General features: G+C 42.6%; 1 protein-coding gene across 3 annotated transcripts in view; it reads left to right on the top strand.

Annotated features, from left to right (window-relative positions):
• Positions 1-16687, top strand: part of SORCS1 (sortilin related VPS10 domain containing receptor 1) — a 315355-nt gene extending 298668 nt beyond the window's left edge. Inside the window, exons 24-28 of one of the 3 annotated variants that reach the window (XM_068139410.1) lie at positions 11352-11451; positions 13107-13212; positions 13386-13546; positions 14863-14981; positions 16308-16687. In XM_068139410.1, the coding sequence (XP_067995511.1) occupies positions 11352-11451; positions 13107-13212; positions 13386-13546; positions 14863-14981; positions 16308-16364 (543 nt within the window). In that variant the 3' untranslated portion in view covers positions 16365-16687. The remainder of the gene's footprint in view (positions 1-11351; positions 11452-13106; positions 13213-13385; positions 13547-14862; positions 14982-16307) is intronic. The other 2 variants (XM_068139413.1, XM_068139411.1) reach the window with 2 other exon arrangements.
• Positions 16688-21661: the final 4974 nt, after the last annotated feature.

Raw genomic sequence — 21661 nt, forward strand, 5'->3', positions numbered from 1 at the left:
ACAAATAATTATGATACAAACTCATCTGATTCACTGGAGTCTAAACAACTATGGTAAATGCTTCATCATCTTTGGGTTTGTTTTTATTGTTGATGGTTGGGGGTTTCTTATTGCTAGGTTGCGGGGAGTTTTTTCTCCCAAACACTGCAGTTGGGTTTTGGATTTGTATTAGGAGCTGAGACTCCCATTTGGGTTCCCTCAGTAATGATAAATTGGCATTAATTTGTATGATGTCATGTCTCTCCCTTAGAAGTTCTTTTCTGTTTCATGGAAGTAGAAAGAAAGCAGAAAGGATCCAGGGGATGATTCCTGCCCACTTAAATTGGTATACCCTCATAAGGCAAAGTTTATGAGGCTGTCAAAAGTCTTAAAAGCACTAGTGGGCCAAGCTGGATGGTAGACCTGGGCAGATCAGAACTTCATTACTTTAAGGCAAAGGGATGGGGTGGGATTATCTGCCTGCCCTCTTCATGATACTGGCAGTCCAGTTTAGCCACTCTGTTCTGTTTTCTCTGTGCAAGGCTGAAGCAAGTTATGACAACTGGAGGACTGTACCAACATGCAGACCCAAAAGGTCCTGTCCACCAGCATGATTCTGACTGAAAGATAAAAACACTCTGCTGGTCTAAAAGTCTTGAAATACCTCTCAGCCTAATACCTCAGATTCCAGAGGCAAAGATAAATTAGACCTGAGCAAAGCACCACTCTACTTCTCCCTCTTCATGCAGCCTGTCCATGGCTCAAGGAGGCACACCCCATGTTGGTATCGACAATATGAGTATTGGGATAGAGAGTGTAATCGCTCATAAATATCCACCTTAGCGCTATGGTGAACTCTTCAGCATCCTGGATGCCTGCTACTCCACTGGGTTTTAGCATTTCTCTTTGGATTTCTCCCTCAGTTTGTGAATTACTGGAGTCTTCCCATCAGTGCATGTATCAATAATATCTTCCTCTTCTATTCTTGTGTTCTAATCTGCCTGACCTGTTGCTGACTGTTGAAATTGCCTCTTGCAGTGATCTAAAGCCTTGTTAACTTAGCCTCAAACCACTAGACCACCCATATTCTTATGCTTTCCCTTGCTCAGCATGCTTAGCCATTATCATTTTTTGACAAACTACTTTCCTCTACAATTTTCATCACCCATGTAATAAACAAAAAAGATGGAAATTTACAGCTCTGCAAAACTTTTCCTCCTTTTTCTCCGTCATCCTCCATCTCCTTCTCTCCATCATGAATTGGCAAGGAAGCAGTCCATAAACTTCCAAAATGACATCTGACCCAACTCCCCTCTGGCACTCAGCAGCTTATTGTATTTTGCTAAGTACTCCCTCTCTTTGTCCCTTTCTTTTCCCCCTGTTAAAATGGAGTCTCTGTGGCAGAGGAGAACAGAAGCCCTCATGAGAGCATGACCCTTTTTATGGACAAGAAGAAATGTCATTTTCAGTGGGACTCCAGCAACTTCTCTGGCATCCTGCAGGGTGCAATTGGTAACCTTTGAAGAGAGAAAATCTATTTGCCATTTGCAGCCATCTGGGTTTTTGTGGAGAAGTATCTCCTCTGCTCCTGTCAGGATGATCAGAATGTTTTTCTTATGTGTCAGCAAGTAATGCATTCTGCTTCTTAGTTACGCCAGTAGAAAAATGGCACTGGTTTCAATGGGGACTTCCTAAGCAGGGCCCCAAAGTGTGTCTGCTCTCAGCACTGAAGAATATTCTCTTACTGTTCCTGTTTTATTATCCATTTGGCCTGTAATCCTTGACTATCCCTTTACCAAATTACTTCAGAGCCCATTCAACACCTTCTCCCTGTGTATGAGGCCATTGGGATGAATACTGGAAGCAGATTTTTTTTCCAAATGACAGCTTAAGTTGCTTCTTAGGTACTTTATGATGTACAGTGTTACTTTCTGCTAGGAACAGGAATCTGTTTTCATGAGCAAGTAATGAGCTGTTCAAAGCACATATATGAGTTTGTGTGTTTGCAGGTGCACACTCAAAGGGGTTACAGCTCTGGTTATTTCTTTCAATGTACTGTTTTACTCTATAGGAAAATTCTGAGGGTTGTCTTTTATTTATGCACTTCACAAGTTATATTTTCTTTTCTCCACATTGTTTACTAGTGGAGGCTTTTTGCCAAAGTCAGCAAATATATCTCCTGTTATCAACTCAGATATAATCAGATGATACATGAAAATCCTGAAGTCATGTTTCCATATCAAGTGAAGGTTTTAGTGGTTTTGTGCATTTTGCCGTAGTTCTCCACTTGCATGCTTTTACCTGGCCTATTCAAAACAGGCATGAAAGCAGAATGCAAAATAAGTATAGGAGCAACCAGTTAATAGCATTTGAGGCCATTAATCTTTCCTCTGAAAAGCGCTGTCAGTAATGTAGCAAACATGATGGAGGCTTTGGCAAATGGCGGCACCAGCTGGTTGGTTGCCAGCTGTGTTCAACGTGTTGCAGCTGTGGCCAGTATCTGTATCCAGCCAAAGTGATGGGGAATGATATGAATGACTAAGTATCAAATGGGCAATGATGAACTGAGGAAAAGAAATACTTCTGATGAATCTGACACTATGAAGAGTGGCATTCAGAAAGCCTGTATGTGTATACATCTCAGGATTCTTTCCTTAAAGCAAATTTAGTTTTATTTCTGTTTCATTGTAGACAATGTAGCGTCTGTTGGGTTTTGGTTTGGTTTGTTTTATCACCTATCCTCCTAAGCTTTAGTGGTTACAAATATTTCACTGCTTTTCTTTCCTCTGATGTAACTCAGGTGATTTTATCTACCACCAAAATATTTTAGCAAGAAGATTGTAACAGCGAACACCTTCAAATCTTGATACCAATCAGTCCTGGAAATCAAATTCCAGGGAGAGGAGTAGATTGTCTAGTGCTCACTATTGAGACTTCTTTTTTTTAACATCTGTACTTTGGTATGCAGACCAAGACTTACACTGGGTACTTAGGAAAGGCTGAGCCAGTATTTAAGAAGTAAAGGCAGATGGGGAGAGAAAGCAATAATATGAACCAAGAGACCTTATGCCAAAGGCTTTTTTCCTTAGCCAGCTTTTCCTGATGAGCTGCTGCTGTGCTGTAGAAGAGGCTGTCTATATCTCTTGTCTTACTATCTTTAAGTTAACTCCTGCTGTGTGATTATCAGTCCTCTCACCTTCTCATCTTTTGCTTAGTGTACAGGATAGCCCTTGATTCTCAAGACTCCTTATGGTCACCTTTGTTCATCTAAAGTGGATCGTGGCTTTTATGTCTGCGCTCTCTCCGAGTTTGTATCTGCTGGTCGGTTCTTCTCCCAGAGTAACTGCAGGAATGTTCTCCACCTTGTGCTTTCATGGTATCTGGATAGTAATGGCAGCTTAAACTTAGCATCTTTCATTAAAACATCTCAAGAAATCCCTGCTGCACCCTGTAAGTCAGTGATTATACTCTTTTCACTGCTAAGGCAAACAAGCTTTAGAGGCCTCATGTGAAGTAACCAAGGTTATGCAGGGCAAGTGACACAGTTTAAAGTAATCTATATCTGCCCTGACACTTGATTCACATTTTAATGCTGGTTCAAGTTGCTTCCTACCAATCAATGTGCATAATTCTTTCCTTAGTTGTTTATTGATTTACTCACTGCATTGAACAGAAGTGTGCACTTCTTAGTTGAGATCCTTATACGGTACCTATAAAATGATCAAGATTTTTAGGTACTACATACTGACACAGTTGAATTACATTCAATTAGTCTAAACCAGTTTACATCAGAGGCCTCAAAACACAGTAAAAGTATAGGAAAATGCCCTTCTGAGTGATAATTCTGTATCTTTGTGCACACGGTTCCTTCACAGCTCTGATAGAATGCTAAGAGGAGCCAAATTAATTTTTGTTTTGTTCCATTTTTAAATTGGAATCTCTTTTTTTTTTTTTCTCCCTTCAAAAACTGTCTGTTATTATTATTCATTATGTGTCCTTTGATGAAAAACGATACATGAAGAATGGTTTCTATTACTGAATTATTTTTGCACATCATGCTTAATTCTGCAAATGAAGCAGATAAAGTCAATGAGGCTCAGTTAAGGACCAAAACTAATTCTGAAAGCTAATTATTTTCACAAGGGAGACTCTTGAAGACTATAAATTAGGAGGCTGCTATTCTAAGAAGTTTTTTTTCCTCAGCTGAGTTAGTTACATCTCCAAGGGTGAGAGAACAACAGAGACAGGCCTGAGGCTAACCTGTTCCCCAGCTGAGGGTCTAGCTGTTCAATTGGAGTTGCTTAGCTATTTTTGAAAAAGAACAAAGCATTTGGACATTTCCTTATCTGCTCTTTAAATAAGAAAATGCATCTATGGTGCCAGAAATAAAGGAGGCATAGGACCCCAAATATTTCCCTTTTCATTAACTTGGTGGCTGAGATCAGCCTTTGTGTGGAGATTTATTTCAGAGGCACTTTATTAATGTTGTAACAAATCATGAGTCATAACCACTCCTAGGTTAAAGTCTGGTAACCTGTGATCCACTGAGCTAGAAATAGACTTGATAGAATATGAAAGGCAGAAGTGCCACTACTCCAGTCTCAAAGTGAGTGTCCTGAGTGATCTGTAGTTCACAGATTCCTTTGCAACTGTGTGAGGATCAGAAACATCATGGGGTGCAACTCTGGAGAGCAGTGTCCAATCCCAGTGTGAATTTGGCTCTTCAGCTACCTGTCCCCTGCTCATGGACCTCAGATACTGACATTTGTAAAGCATGGTTTCTATTTCAGATAATTTTTTAGAAGTGCAGAAATGCATTTACCCCTCTTTCTATACTGTCTACATGTCTGTCTGAAAGAGAATCTGACTTTCCACATAAAGAAAGAGAATCTGACTTTCCCCATGAAGAGAAGTTAAAATATTTTACCAAGTATGCAAACATTTTAAAAGCATGTTTTAATGCATCTGTTCTTCCCTCAGAAGTGAGTGTCAGGAATCTCCAGAGCTGCCTAAGGAGGGCAAATGTCTGATTCTCACAAGAACTTTTGGTGCTTTTGAAAGTCTCTGGCTGTTCATAATTTTTTGCCATGACCAGATTCCATAAAGACCAGGCAAAAATTCTGCACCCAGAAAGCCACTGTTTCAAGCAGAGATAATTGTATTTTCAGCTGCATTTGTAAAGGGTGTAGTACAGTGAGATCCTCAGTCATGGTCAGGTAACAATGCATTACAATAATCATAAACCTCAGTTCTGACTATTTCTCTATGCCTTTCTTCCTTGTTCTTACTGCCTCATTCTTACTGCCTCTCCTCTTCCTGTTACTCCTTTTCATTGTGTCACCAGACAAGAATATATTGGTTGAGCTTTTGCACACTCAGTATGCCTGCTGGGAGGCTGCCACAGCAACTCTCACCCATAAGGTTCCTGCTGGTGCTGTTGTTTCTTCCTCTTCACTCTGCACTGCAGGAGAACTCAGGCAGCCCAGATGAGATCTCAGTGCTCTTCTATGTCAATGGTACCTAACAAAGACTCTGGTCCTTTCTCATGATGACTTTCTCAAGGTTCTCCTTTAATTCTATTTCATGGCCAAATCCTCAATTAAACCATTTTCTAGTATTAGATAGCAACATTCGTTAGCTGCATTATCAGTTATACATCATATTAAGCTTCATATCATATGTGTTTTTTACCACACTGGACACCTATCACATGTATTGAAGAGGAATGGCACAGTGTGGTTGGCACTTTTCACAGTATCACAGTACATTAGAGGTTGGAAGAGACCTCAAGATCATTGAGTCCAACTCCCCTGCCAAAACAGGAGCACTTAGGGTAGTCTGTACAGGAATGAGTCCAGGTGGGTTTTAAAAGTCTCCAAAGAAGGACACTCGACAATCTCTCAGCTTGTGCCCACAGAAGAGCTCCAGCCCTCTGATCATCCCCATGGCCCTTCCCTGGACTCGTTCCAGCACAGCTCAGCAAGGGCAGCTACAAAGGGGGTCCCGTGGGTGATGCCCAGCCCATCCTGGCTGTGCCCAAAGCTCCTTTGCAGGGCACAAATCCCCGTTGCCTGGTTCCCAGCCTGGCTGCCATGGCCCAGCCCATACCCTCAGCCTTTACAAAGGATTGGGCCCCAGCCATTAGGGTGACAGTCTCCACAGCCAGCCAGAGGCAGCATCCCCTGAAGTGCAGGGTGGGCACTGCAGCACAGCAGCCTGGGAGAGGGATGGAGCTGTTGGCTCTTCAACTACTTGCAGGAGAAAGTTGTCATCAGTGCACTGCAGGAACCTTTTGGACTGTTTATGCTTGCCTGTGTGATCTTTCCAACTAATGTCAGAGTGGTTGAAGTCACCCATGAGCACCAGGGCACTTGATCTTGAGGCTACTTTGAGCTGCCCCATAGAAGGCCTCAGCAGCAGCTTCTTCCTGGTTGGGTGGTTTTTAGTAAATGCCCACAAACGTATCACTCATGTTTGCACGTCTCTTCACTCTTACCCATAAGCTTTCAATGCTTTGATCATCTCCCCGAGTTAAACTCAACACATTATAGGTGCTTATTCACACAGAGAGCAATTCCACCACCTTGCCTTGTCAGTCTGTCCTTCCTAAAAAGTACATCTCTGTAATTGCAACAAGATCATAGCCCTGTGACTGCACCCAGATTTCTAGTTCATCCTGCTAATAGTAAATAAGTATAAGAAGTGACTGTAGCTAATAAAATCAGCTACTAAGAAAGGAACAGAACAAGAGGACACAGTCTCAAGCTGTGCCAGGAGAAGTTTAGGCTCGAGGTGAGGAGAAAGTTCTTCACAGAGAGAGTTGTTAGCCATTGGAATGGGCTGCCAAGGGAGGTGGTGGAGTCACCATCCCTGGAGGTGTTCAAGAGGGGATTGGATGTGGCACTTGGTGCCATGGTCTAGTAGTCATGAGGTCTTGGGTGACAGGTTGGATTTGATCTTCGAGGTCTCTTCCAACTCTATTGTTTCTATGAACTCTCTTTCTATGATAATAGCAATAGCAATAGGAGCAATATCAATAACAATAAAGGTGATAGCACCTGATATTAGTAAAATAGTGTCAATGGTGGTAATAAGCAAATAAGAAGTTTTATGGTTGGAGAAATTGCAATTAAATAAGCTTGGATGTATTTTACTTAGAATAAGTTCTTTGTAAATTCATATGTTAATAGTTCTTTTTTTTGCTGTATAGCATGGTATTTCAGAGTGTGCTGTGTACTATAGAATCTCTTTTGGTTCAATTTGGCTTTTTTCAGAGATTAATTCAATGGCTTCATCTTAACACTGTCGTCTTTTAGTTTAGCATAGATTGTAAAGAAAAATAGGAGAGGTATGTGCATGTGTTGCCTACTGTTTCTTCTCTTTCCTGTCTTGCAGTTGCATTTTTATTCTTGAGCTCAGCTGTCTTAGCAACATCAGGAGCTCAGACCACAAAGGAAGATAATTCCTGCAGGGGTATGGAGTAGAGTTGTCAGGCCATGTCTGGGACTGGAAATGGCCAGGATATTTTTCACATTATTTCCATGAGCCACTGATGTACTTGGTTTGCAGCATATTGATCTGCATCTGTTGTTCCAGTTTTAGAGATGAAGCACTTTTTATAGTCATCAATCTTGGTTATTAATATGCTCAAATTCTTAAAGAGGGATTAATTTGCTTCCCAGGCTATCTTGTTGTACTGCACATCTTTGTGTCACCATCCCTGCTGCTCTGAGCTCAGCAGATGGCTCTTTCTAAGCAGGTGGTATTTTTTACTTCCCATTGGAAGAAATATATTTACTGCTCATTCTGGCACCCATTAAAAAAAACACTGTAAGCTTTAAAGAGATATATGAAAAAAATTATAAATAAAAGGCCTGGAAGAGTTATGCCAAATTGATATTGGACCAAAGGCACCTATTCAAGTGATCAGCAGCCAGAAATGAAGCCTATAAGCCAAGAGTACTGAAAGAGCCATTAAGAATGTTAAAAAAAAAAAATAAAATAGAAGAGGCAGATAAATCTCACACTGTGATGAATGATAGCCAAGGAACATCTAATCATATCTTGGTAGCATTTGCTGAAATAACTCAACCAGGCAAAATGAAGAACATGAAAAAGATGGTGTAAAAATTATTGGAATGTTCTTTTTTTTTTTTTTCCCCTGATAATATTTCATTAATCTCCAAGAAGGGATCAGGATTTATTTAAAACAAATTAGATTAAGTGGTGAGCACTAGAATATGGTTCCTCTTGATCTTGGTATGCCTATAAAAACAGGACATTCAAACCAACTGCATTTAAAGGTTTATGGGTTTATTAGCACCTCTCCTAATAAAGGAACATGCATAACAGTGGCTGTGTTCCGTTGCAAAAGTGCTCTCTACTGCAAGAAAGTGTGAAATACATGAAACATCTGGCAAATGAACATACATTAGAGGACACAGTCTCATGCTGTGCCAGGGGAAGTTTAGGCTCGAGTTGAGGAGAAAGTTCTTCACAGAGAGAGTCATTTGCCATTGGAATGTGCTGCCCAGGGAGGTGGTGGAGTCACCATCCCTGGAGGTGTTCAAAAGGGGATTGGATGTGGCACTTGAAGCCATGGTTTAGTTAGTCACAAGGTGTTGGGTGATAGGTTGGACTTGATGATCTCTGAGGTCTTTTCCAACCTTATTGATTCTATGATACAAAAGACATACAAGAAACTACAAATGTTGTGTCTATTGGCTCCCAGTCCTTGATTAATCTATCAGATTTTTTTTTTTTTTGCTTTTAATGGCAACATGCCTGGAACTTCTGGATATACTTAACAGCAATATGGAGAAAGTGACTCTGTGCAGATCATAAGGAACCGACTTAAAATAAGGAAATGTTTGTCAACAAATTGGACCAAATCTTGGCTTCTTCAGGTTACAAATAGGAATTTCATGTGGCCTTAGCAAATGCTCATCTCTTCTGTTGTGTCCTTTAAGGAGGAAGAGAATAGAATCATAGAATTGTTACGGTTGGGAGGGACCTCAAGGATCATCTAGTTAGAACCATAGATCCAACCAGGTTGGAAGAGACCTCCAAGATCATCCAGTCCAACCTATCACCCAGACCTATCCAATCAACTAGAACATGGCACTAACTGCCTCATTCAGTCTTTTTCTGAAGATCTCCAGGGATGGCAACTCCACCACCTTCCTGGCAGCCCATTCCGAAGGCAAATCACTCTCTCTGTGAAGAACTTCTTCCTAATATCCAGCCTGAACCTCCCCTGCCACAACTTGAGACTGTGTCCCCTCGTTCTGTTGCTGGTAGCCTGGGAGAACAGACCAAAAATGGTTCCAACCCCACTGCCATGGGCAGGGACACCTCACACTAGATCAGGTTGCTAATTGCCTGCTTCATTTCTGCTAGAACTCTCTTGTACAATCAGGATTCTTTACCTGGAGTGCATAAGCTAATCAACACACCGAACTGAGGTATTGCTTTTATCCCAGTTCTGTGCAGCAAAGGATACTAGGCAGCCCTTCACAAAGCTAGAACCCTGCTTGAAATTGGTAGCAGGTATTGAAGCAGTAAAATGTATTAGCTACACTTAGTGTCAATGCCTGCTAATTAACTATTGTTTGGTTTCTTGCTTCATCTTAAAGATAGAGCTGCTTTTAAAGACAGAAGGTAAGGGGTTTATTTGGGTAGGGGACTTCTCTAGATAGATATTATAATGAGATAAGTTCAACATTAAGGCACCAGTTTGGGGAACTTTGCTAAATTTACCAAAAAATGTTAATCCTCAGGGATGCAGGTCCAGAGTTTGGATACTTGCCCTTTGACCTTTCTTCCTTGATAAGTTTCCTGTGCAACAAGTTATCTCAGTACACTCTTACCTTAAGGCAGACAGTATTAGCATAACTTCATCAATCCTAAGTTAAGCAATGCCAGTCTAACTTTAAACAATCAGGGGGAACATGAGCCAGCAGTGTGCCCAGGTGGCCAAGAAGGTCAATGGCATCCTGGCCTGTATCTGGAATAGTGTGGTAGTGTGGCCAGCAAGAGCAGGGAAGTCATTGTGCCCCTGTACTCAGCACTGATTTGGCCATACCTTGAGTCCTGTGTCCAGTTCTGGGCGCTTCAGTTTAGGAAAGATGTTGACTTGCTGGAAGGTGTCCAGAGAAGGGCAACAAAGTTGGGGAGGGGTTTAGAGCATAGCCCTGTGAAGAGAGGCTGAGGGAGCTGGGGTTGTTTAACCTGGAGAAGAGAAGGCTCAGGGGAGACCTTATTGCTCTCTACAACTACCTGAAGGGAGGTTGTAGCCAGGTGGGGGTTGATCTCTTCTACCAGGCAACCATTGACAGAACAAGAGGACAGAGTCTCAAGCTGCACCAGGGGAGGTTTAGGCTGGATGTTAGGGAGAAGTTCTACAGAGAGAGTGATTGGCCATTGGAATGGGCTGCCCAGGGAGGTGTTGGAGTCCCCATCACTGGAGGTGTTTAGAAAGAGACTGGATGGGGTGCTTGGTGCCATGGTTTAGTTGATTAGATGGTGTTGGATGATAGGTTGGACTTGGTAATCTCGAAGGTCATTTCCAACCTGGTTAATTCTATTCTATTCTATCAGCTCTGTTGCTGTTATCAAAGTTATAGCAAGATTATCTAGTGATCTAAAAGCTCTGTGGAACATCTCTTGCATGAAAAGAGAATATGAGAGCATGTTCTCTGTGTGTAACTCATAAGAATAGATGGAGATGCATTTTCTTTAAGCCATACTCTATAGTCAGTAAATGCTTTCAGATTTGAGTTGGTTCAGGATTGGGAAGCATCTGGCTTGAAACTTGGAGCTGGATGATGTGAAGTTTAGTTTTAGGACTTGAAATTTAAGTGCAAGCCAGTATAAAGACTACAGTTATACCATTTTGATTCAGGTGTATCACATTATGAACATACTCTAAAGATCATAGCTACTCAAGGAGCAGAATATTATTTGTTTTAAACAAATTAGTGTTAACAATTTGAAATGATCTTCTTTGCTTGAATTGTAAATGGTGTTCACTAATATGTCATTGCTGGCTGGTCCTGCAGACACATGTGTGGGTGTAATATTCCTTGGGGGCTCGATTCAGTTTAGCTGTTGGGCCACTCCTAAGAACACAGGAGTGTGACAGGCAGCTTGTCATTGCTAACCATACACAAACCTCTCTGGACATAGTACTGGCAGATGTGTTCAGTTTCCACAAGCTCCCTCTTTGCAAGGTGATAGCAAATTGTGCTCAGTAAGTCTGGTGCCCCTGCAAAATCTTTGCTTTGTGCGCAGCTCCAATTCCTGCCCACCTATTGTCAGTCTAAACTAATGCTAAGAAACAAATGCATTTCTTACTTTATCTTTTTTTCCAGATCTCAGGAACACTGATCCAGAAACTGAACCAAAACCTGGTCCATTTTGAGTTGAAGCCAGGTGTTCGAATCCTTGTCTACGCTTCCCATTTAACAGCAGGTTAGTATCCTCTTTCTGTATACACCTTCTCTGCATATCCCTAGCAAAACAAGCAGCAATACAGCCAGTAGCATGCTAACAGTTGTATTTTAAACATTTCTTGGTTTTGTCACAATAACAACCCAGTGTATGGGCAGACATTAAAACACCAGCCCCCCCTCCCCTTACTTTATCATGCTACAAAGATACAGTGTCTTTTGCTTTTACAGCTAATCCTTTTGTTTACTTATGTGCAAGAATTTGCTGTTGTTGGAAGTGCAGTATAAGGAGTAGTAGAAATGTGTACTTCAGTACACAGAGAAGCAGTCCTTAGGAAACAGAATCACGAGGGCTGCACATTGTCCCAGTGTGTGTGTGAGGAATTCATAATGACAGATCATTTCATGCGGGCACCTCATCTTCTTGAAGACAGACTTCTCGATTTGGAAAGCAGAACCTTTTCTCACTTCTCTTTGTAAATGTTGGTGCCTGTGTGCATATGGTGAGTAAGCAAGTATTTGCTTGTGTGTGTATGGTTCCTTGTGCCTTCCGGCTCTGGTTTAGGATGGGTCTGTTCAATGTGTGAAGAAGGGCAAGGGAAAGATGATGTTTATGACAGAGGTTCGACATAACTTTCACTGCCTTGAAGTGTAAGGCATTAGCTATGCATTATTCCATGTGTAATGCCAAATACACAGTCAGTGAGGATGTACCTGCTATGTGCATTAGTTGTGTAATGGCACAGCTCCAGCTCCATGTCTGTCTGCAGTGTGTTTCACTAGTGTCTGCACGAACAACTGAGGCTACCAGTATGTCCATTTATTGGATATTAGTCTGTGTGAGTGATGGAAACTCTGTTTAATAGAACTTGCTTTGTATTTCTGGGAAAGCCACCCTTCTGGCTGGTTTGTGTGTCATTGTTTTACAAGGTAAGCAAAATTCTGAGAAGCACAGAGAGACTTCAATTAGGGCTGGTTTTGATGTTTTGGTGTTTTGGTTTGATTAGGATTGGTTTCAGTGTAAGGGAAAGGTAGAACATGATCAGTAGAGTAGGAAAGAGACAAAGGAAGAAACTGAAAATGTCAGAGGTGTGAGATCTTGCCATGATAAGGCATGGATACTGAGGCAGTGGCTGTGAAGGGCACTACACTTGTAGTCGGGAAGGAACAGGATTGAGCAGAGAACAGTATAAGTGATGAGCATCGTTTCTTCAGTAGAATGAGGCGCTAGTTGTTCATTATGCACTGTGCGCTGGCAGCTACCCAAAATAGCTCTAAGCAAGACAGAAAGTCAACGTGACAAGTTAACCTGTGGGTAGCACCAGGATTATCCAGAAGATGCCAGGTTTGGTACCTGAATGACCTAATTAGCAGCTACCTTAGGTAATTGTCTGCAATATCAGAGAGTGTGTTTCAGGCAATTCTCTAATGGGTCAGAGAAGACAGGCCACAAAAGAGAGCTATGGGACTTCATATCGAGGGGTAGGTTGAGCACCACAAGTGATCTGCACCCAACTGGATTTTTTCCCAGCTGGATTAGAAAGGGAGAGAAGTCCTGCAGATGTGTGGAAGCAGATGAGGCTTACCACAAATGCCATAAGGGGAGAATGAACTGTATTTCTGGAGGGATCAACTTTCACCCCAGGCTGGATCTAATCTTCTCCCCCTTTCTTGTAGCTCCCCTAGTGGACCTCACTCCCAGTCACAGTGGTTCTGCTATGCTGATGCTCCTGTCTGTCGTTTTCGTGGGACTAGCTGTGTTTGTAATTTATAAGTTCAAAAGGTATGACCACCTCTGAGCCATTTTCTTCTTCCCATTGCTGCCTGTCACTGAAGTGCTTGGGTTTTGTTTTGCTGGGTTTTCTTTCTCACAGCCAGTTGTTTCTTGGTTTATAAAACTGATACTACTTCGTCTGCCAGAGTACCCCACAATGATAATTTCTGTTAATATTTTAGGAAGATTCCTGGCCTTAATATATATGCACAGATGCAGAATGAAAAAGATCAAGAGATGGTCAGTCCAGTCAGTCAGAGGGAAAGCATACCTAATGTCCCTCAAAGTGATCTGATGAGCCCTGAGCAACTAGTAGATGAGAAGTTGGAAGTCCAGCCCATAGGTAAATAACTTGCAGCATCCCGCAGCTGGTCAGCCTGACTGATAATTGGCTAACCCTTTTCTCAGCCTCCCCCCCTTCCCATACTCCTGCACACTCCTCCTCCCATCCTCTTCTTGCTGCAGCATAAGTACTGCTACAGGAAACTTTGCTAACTCTTCCCTCTCCCTCGCTACCATGTGGTGAAAGGGAGAGGAGCAACCTCAGGCTTTTTCTCTCTCCTAGTTGCTCTTTGTAGATCCTCTGCCCTTCTCAAAAGTCTTGCCAGCACTTAACTTGAGCTATGAGGCAATTTACTTTGTTTTGCTGGGGCTGATGTAGTTGCGGGGCTAAACCCCACATCCAGGAGAACTTCAGCCACCCTCCCCTGAAACATGGAGGTGAGCAGGTGATTAGGTAAGTCAGATCTAAAAGCTAAATATTTGTTGATGTTTTGACTGTTGTGGCCTTCTGTGCTGTGCCAGACCTTGTTGCCAGCAGCAAGGCTATCCTGGCTGATTCCCAGAGAAATCATGCAAGACCTGGGATCTCAGTGCTGGACAGCTGGGTTTGCCCTCAGGCTGATGCCTCTCCCAGGTTTCTGTGGTTGCAAATCTGCAAAGCAGGATTTCATAGGACCTAAAGCAAATAGACTTGAAGTGGCCATACTGGGTCAATGATTATATGTTTGCTCATGATTATATGTTTTCTGTTACCCTGACTACAGTAAAAATGTTGAGATGGAGGTTTCAGCCTGAGGACATGTTCTGCTGAAGCCAGCATTGCTTAGCCTCACTTGTGAGGTGACAGTTCTGCAGGTTCAGACAGTATAGTACAGGACTCCTGTAAATAGGGACATAGACCTATTTTAGAAGAATTGAAGTTTACAGCTGTTTTGACTTGGTCAAGAGTGAGGTGTAGTCATAACAGAGACCTCAGGTTTTGCACTGTTTCATCAGTTTAACCAAACCTTAGAAGCCATCTGAGGATATCCCCTAAAATGTATGGAAGTTTCTAACACAGGCTTGGAGTCATAGCTATTGTAGAGTGGGAACAAGGGGAAATGCAATTAAAGGAAGGCATGAAGGCATGTGGTGTGCCATAAGATTGTGGCCTGAGAAAAAAAAAAAAGAAGAAAGCCTCTTGATGAAGCTGATGTCTCAGCTGGAAGCCCCTCTGCAATCAATATTTATCTCTCCTCACCTGTTCACTAAGGAGAGCTCTGGCAGCTATTAAAAGCTTTTAAGCAGTTATTCATTGGCAGACCTGGACAGTCCTGTTTAGCAGAACACAGGATGGAGTGAGGGGACCAACCTTCCCATGTGGTGTTCTCCATACAGAGCAACTCCAGGCCACAGTCCAGAACCGAAGGAAAGGAAATGCAACCAAGGTAGTCTGGACAGAGGACTTCCCAAAAGCTTGTGGATCACCAAGAGGTTTCAAGCCAAGACCCGGAGCGGTGGGTCCTTAATCCTAACAATTATTTCCATTATTTATTTGTTTTATTCCACCCCTCCCACCCCCCCACCCCCACCCCCCCGAACCCTCCAAGATAAAATTGATGTAAGATGATAAGAGAGAAACACCCAATTTCAGGTCAGGAACTCTCTTCCAAGAGTTTGATGGGGTTTGAGCTTCCATTTTCTGAAAGAATGTCATGACTGTGGTTGAGGGTGTTCCAGGGTTGGGGGAACATGCTTTCACAGGTCACTCAAACTGGATTGGCAAGTGTTAGTCGCTCACCAGTTCTATTCAAGATGCCTTCAAAACTGCTCTTGCTGGTGTTGGAAACTAAACCCTTGAAAATCCAGGATAGGACTAGCCAAACCAATTTTGGAGGTATGTCTTCACTCGGTACTGCTATAGCATTCCTGGCTTTCTACAACAGCCAGAATTTTGTTGAGTTTCTTATCTGTGCTGCTGAATCAGAAGTTGGCCTTTTATAACTCCTTGGTTTGCACCTGTAACTGGGCAAGCAAGTACAAAAGGTAAATGTGTGAGATATGTAGACTCAATTCTCTATCAAAAAGAATCAGTCCAACAAACTTTCTAAGAGTGTTTTTCTATCCTGTCAGTAAGATGAATGAGGAAACTGAATCAAAGCTCATTGAGAAAATGAAAAGGTCTGGACCTAGGTGTGAACAGAATAGAAAGTGCAAAGGCTCTATGCTTGCCTGTGCAGCCACCTCATCTGTTTCTGGAAATCAGCAATTTCTTTTTTAATGAGTTTTCTTTCTTTGGGGAAAACAAAATAAGACTGTAAATTGGGTGTTTCTCTTTTGTATGCTTGTTCAGAAGCCAGGTGTTTTCAATCCCCTTGACTTGCATTCCAGAATCCTTCCTTTGAGGAATCTGAATGAATGTCCATGAATCATTTAATTTTCTCTCCAAGCTCTGGCAGCAAAAGAACTCTCAGTTTCTATTTTCTGGATGTGAGTGGTTTAACCTCTTCTTTTACAAGTGCAAAGCTTAAGGTTGTTTATGAAATCTCCCAACGCCTTATCACTGCAAATGAGTTACATATTTCCTCTGAGGGCCTCACCCCTCCTTCCCTCCAGCCCTGTGCTCTGGCCTCTCCCTCTTGTGTTCGACATGGGTGAATCATCTTCATTAGCAAAAGAACAGGACATCACCTTCAGTGTTTTGAATGACAGGAAAACATTTCTGGGAAGAACATGTCAGTCTGGAACACAAAGGCCAGCAAAGTGATACCTTCATGCATCTTCTTTGGCAAAATGCACTTGTTATTTATTAACTCCTGTATTTTGTTCTCTCTTTGCCACAGGAAGTATTTCCACAGCTGCTGAGCCCCAGAGCACAAAAGAAATCCCTACCTATGTAAATGGTTGAATGGAGGACACCGATATATATCTATATCTAAAAAGAAAAAAAAGAGGAGAGCTTACTACATTTGGACTTTTTAATTCTTCAGATGACAAAGGGTTTTTAGCTTTAAGCCTGTGCATGTGGACATTATACTGAGACCATAGTGGAACTACATTGTACAGGTGTTCAATTTTAGTGGGGGGTGGGGGGAGAGGAACTGGTACCACTATTCACCCCTGCGGCCCTTCCCCTCACCCCTCCACTCTCTTTTTTTCTGACCTGTCTCTAATTTGTAGAAAATTCATAAAGATATAGGCCAAGAATATGCATGGGGGTCTCTTCTTTAGGGAGAGGGGTGGGCTGGGATGTGGGGGGAGAAGGTCTGGGGGAGGTGGGAGGGGGTATTTAGGGTTCTTGGCTTTAGATTTAACTGCTCTTTTAGCACTTTGAGCTGTGGGAGGGCTAGCCACCCCAGCAGACTTTCATAGGACACACAAGAAATCACACTGGAGTTTAAAGGCACTGAAAATACAGTCTGATTTATGTCTTTGTTAGGATTCTGCCCTTTATTCCTCTAGCTGCAGCTGCTGTGCGTGCCCCACAGTTGTGTGAAGGCTGAGTGCAAATGTGGGTGATCCCAACCACAAGGCCAGGCTCTTTCTTAAACAGTTTTTTTTAGCATACTCACACCATGACATCCCACTGTTGAAAGATATCTTTCTGCTTCCTGACCTTGGATGCAACAAAACTAGCATGCATTACAGGCAGGGAAGTCTTCCCATACCGCAACTGCAGGAGGTTATTGCCAGCGTGAACTTACACTCTACGTTGTACCAGCCTTACATCTTTAATCTGAGCTAAGAGAAAGCCCTAGTAGCACCCTCAGCTGCATTTACTGCTGATGTTTGGACTTATCTGGGGAAGTCCCAGGAGATCTCTGCCCTTTGGGAGTCACCCCAAGGTCTGTAATTGTTTTGAAGGACACCTTGTCCATAGAATAGGCAGCAGGGAAAAGTCCATGTGTGTTCTTGGCAAACCCTTTTGGTGGCAGATCTGCAAACTACTACCATTCTGGGCAGATGAGAGACAGTGAAGGAGGATTTGGCCTGAGACAGTTGCCAGGCTGTTTGAGCCCCAGCGCCATAAGACCACTCTCGTACAAGATTTAATTTCTTACCAACGTAACTTTGTATCTTACACTGCAACTAGAAATGAGGCTGCAGGATGTGTTCAAGTAGACTATGCAAGAGAACAGCAGGAAAGCCAGCTTAGCATACCTCGAACAAGTTCTCCCAGGATACTGGATATCTGGCTGAAGTCTAAACTGTGGTTATCACAGCTGTTGATTTCCAACCCAACTCAGGTAAACCTAGCACCAGGATTTCGGTTTGAAGTGCAAAGAGAGAAAGACAACAACCAACATACACTTAACTACATTAGATGAAGGCAAGTAGAGGCCACTTCATGATCAGTCTAGCACATTTAGGAGGCACCATGACTCCTTAGTGGAGTGGGTTTTGTTCAGTAGACCCTGCACGTGGCAACTTGAGACAAAAGCAGAAGGAAGCAGCATTGTTGCTGGAGGCAGGAGAAAAAAGCAGGAGGAAGCTGCCCACAGTCCTGGGGTGGGAGGGCGGTGGTGGTTTTGAGTTTGCCACACGATAAGCCTGAACCCCAGCCAACCTATTTACTGGCAACGGAAAAAAATGTGACCAAAAGTGTGAAAATGTGCAAGAACACTAGACCTGTAGTAGCCAAAGGATAATCACAGCACAGAGTCCTCTGAAGTTTCTTTGAAGACAGGCAGAAGCACAGCAGCTTGTATGGCTTTGCTATTGTCCTTGCAGCTACGGCTTTAAGAAAGATGGAAACATTTTGGCAACAACTGAATAATGCTCCCCACTGAAGTCCAACATTAGCCAACTTATTTTTGTAGTAATCCAATCGAAAAAGTTTTCTTAAGAGTGTTGAGACTATTTTAAAATTACTTTTTTTGATGTACTTTTTCATCTTCTTTTGCCCTTTCGTTAAAACAATGTAGCGTAATGTATAATTGCTATGGTTTATTGCTTTTACAGTCATATTTATTAAACAGATTATGTCTCTAAGTGAAGGCCTGTGATTTTGTTGCCCATTTTTAGCTCTCTGATCCTGGTTGGGATCACTAACAACATTAAAACAGTAGTAAGATGGTAACTTCAAGAAGAGAGGGGTGTTCAGTAGAAGCAGGAGAGCGTGGCGATGTTGTGCTTCTAGGAGCAAGGTGCCAATATGAAGGTAACTTTCTCAACCCTCGGAGCAAAGTACTTTATAAAGTGAAGCTTGGTATTGTTATCTCCATTTTTGTGGATGCAGAAGGTAAGGTATTCCAATGTGCAATGCTGGTTTTCTGGTTTCAAAACAGTGGCAGAATTTTAAGTAGCTCCCTGAAACCTCAGCTTTATTTCCTGCCCTTGGTTATCCTTTCACACACACTTTGTTAAAGGTTTATTTTGCTGACACTGATGAAGGAAGTTCTAAATTACTCACATCACTGTTTAATTAGGTTTTACATGGGAAGAAAGTGAAGCATAGGAAGTTTCTGTCAGCTTGCCAGGTGGGAGTGGATGTGTGTGAATCAGAAAAAGAAAGAAAAAATAGCTCCTCTGCTTTTCAAGTCAGGAAGCAACTACTGAATTTTTCTGTCTCTTGTAGGATGGGATAGGATAGGACAGGACAGGACAGGACAGGATAGGATTGGATAGGATAGGATAGGATAGGATAGGATAGGATAGACCAGGTTGGAAAATACCTTTGAGATCACCATGTCCAACCTATCATCCAACACTATCTAATCAACTAAACCATGGCACCAAGCGCCCCATCCAGTCTCTTCCTAAACACCACCAGTAATAATGACTCCACAACGTCCCTGGGCAGCCCATTCCAATGGGCAATCACTCTTTCTGTGAAGAACTTCTCCCTAACATCCAGCCTAAACCTCCCCTGGTGCAGCTTGAGACTGTGTCCTGGTGCTGGTTGCCTGGGAGAAGCGACCAGCCCCCCACCTGGCTACAACCTCCCTTCAGGTAGTTGTAGAGAGCAATAAGGTCTGCCCTGAGTCTCCTTTTCTCCAAGCTAAGCAACCCCAACTCCCTCAGGCTCTCCTCATAGGGCTTGTGCTCCAAACCCCTCAGCAGCTTTGTTGCCCTTTTCTGTCTTCTGGTTCAGTTCTCTAGGGCTGTTTTTGTAAACCTGGCTTTGTTGAGGGATATAGTATTTCTTTTATTTGTAAACTATATGGCAATATTAATCAAATATTAATAACCTTTTATTAATAAGAAAATTGCCAAACATTTCAAAAGGTTCAGTGTGTGGTTTGAATATATTTACAATGGGAATGTACAGGATTTGGGCACCTATAGCAATTTAACTGTTTTATGCAAACCGGGGGGAATTGACAGAAAGAAAATACCCAGGGAGCAAAACAGTGCTTGACCACACTGTGGCTGGGGGGAGACTTGACGATAATCATTAAGCCACAGAGGCAATAAATTAGTTACTCACAGATGCTTGTACCCAAGGAGGGGCTGCTGCTGTGCATCAGAGGCTTTGGGGCACTCTCGCATGGCAGGTTGCCAGCAGGAATGCCACATGGTCTTCAATGGCTGGTCTGGCTTCAGCGGACAGCAGGCTGTTAACGACGCTATCATGACGAGCACTTGTTTTGTCCTGGGGAAACTGAGGCACAGCAAAATCCTGGTCAAAAGTGGAAGCAGGCTTGGCTCCAATTCCTAAGCTTCTCTCATAGCTTGCAGTGTGTATGCTCATGGCTTTTTCCTGGGGTCTGGACTGGGCAACCCGAGGCTATGCAACTCGAGGCAACTTCAAGCTAGACAAGGTCCAAGCGGGTTCAAACACTCAAGGCTTGAGCAAGGGTTTAAGTAAGGCATGAGTAAGGCTTAAGCAAGGCAAAGGTGACTAGAAATCAGCCTGTATATTAATCTTGCCCAAGATTCAATTGGGCCAATAGGGCAACTGAAGCCAGCACATAGTTACCCAATGGGAAGGGGTTCTGCCAGGCTGTGGCCAGAACACATGCCCTTACCATAGATACAGGGCTGTTTATCAGACATTCATGGTCCTGTGTCCTTTGTTCCTCTTCCTGAGTTACCCTGACTTTCTGCAGGAAGGAGGGGGGAGACTGGGACCATGTCTAGACACTTCAGGGTCTGTCTGGGTTTGTGCTGGGGCCATTTGGCCCTACCATGACAGGCTTAAGAATTTTTATACACATATAATCAAAGATCTGGAATTCAGATATTTTCAACACACAAGGCCATAGTATACATGTCAAGTCTGGAAATGATGAGTTTGCTTATTAGAGGTGTGTGTTGTTTTCACACCCTGGGCAATCCCAGTATAATTATAGTTACCAGCCTAAAATGTGAAAGCAGACACTGCAGCCTCCCTTCACCTTTCATTCAGGCTGCACCAAGGGCTGGCACAGTCTTAGCTGTAGAGCAGGTCGAGATGACTGTGTGGATCTAATCTGCTTTTATGATTTAAGTGCCCACCTGAATTAGCAGGCATCTGTTCTGGCCATAAACAGTGAGTCTGGGTTTGGCAAGCATCTCTAAAGCATTTTCAGATGATTCACTTCAGCTTGTTGTGTGTCCTGAGGCAGAGACTGATTGTTATTTGTAGTTGTTGTTTCCTGGTTTGTATAACTACACAGCAATTCACTGCCAATGGCTGAACACTGAGAAAATAAACAAAGAAGAGACCAAATACTTGAAAAGTAGAATATTAATTTTCTCTGAGGATATTAATATGAATAATAATAATAAAAAGTTCATTATCCTTCATTAGAAACAGCAGGGAGTTAAATATGGTTAGAAGCTCAAAGTAATTTCTTAATTTTATTTTGATTCCCTACCATCATCTTAACTGCCATAAAACACTCATACAGGTGGGATGGGCATATTGGCTTCAGAGAGATTTATACTTCTCCATTTAGCAGGACATTTAGGCTAAGATGCTGGACTGTCCTTCCTGCAATCAGTAGGTCTTAAGGTTTAAATACTTTTGAGGATCTGGGCTTCAAACAGTTGCTTGCTGTGAGTACGTGGCTTGTTTAATTGCTTAGACTTTTACTGGGCAGCAAGACTTATTTAAAACACTTGCAGAAATGTTTATGCAAATGAAGCAGGGATTTCCAGTGAGCCTAAATGAACCCTGTCTTGATCCTGTCAGCTTCTGAGAGTTTCTGACAATTGCGTTTAGTCTGGTACCTAGAGCTGATAACAAGGGATTAGTATTTTATCTGTGTGT

Source organism: Melanerpes formicivorus, unplaced genomic scaffold (assembly GCF_026170545.1).
Source record: "Melanerpes formicivorus ecotype bairdi unplaced genomic scaffold, bMelFor1.0.p_v2 SCAF_6, whole genome shotgun sequence".
In the NCBI taxonomy this organism is placed as follows: Eukaryota; Metazoa; Chordata; class Aves; order Piciformes; family Picidae; genus Melanerpes; species Melanerpes formicivorus.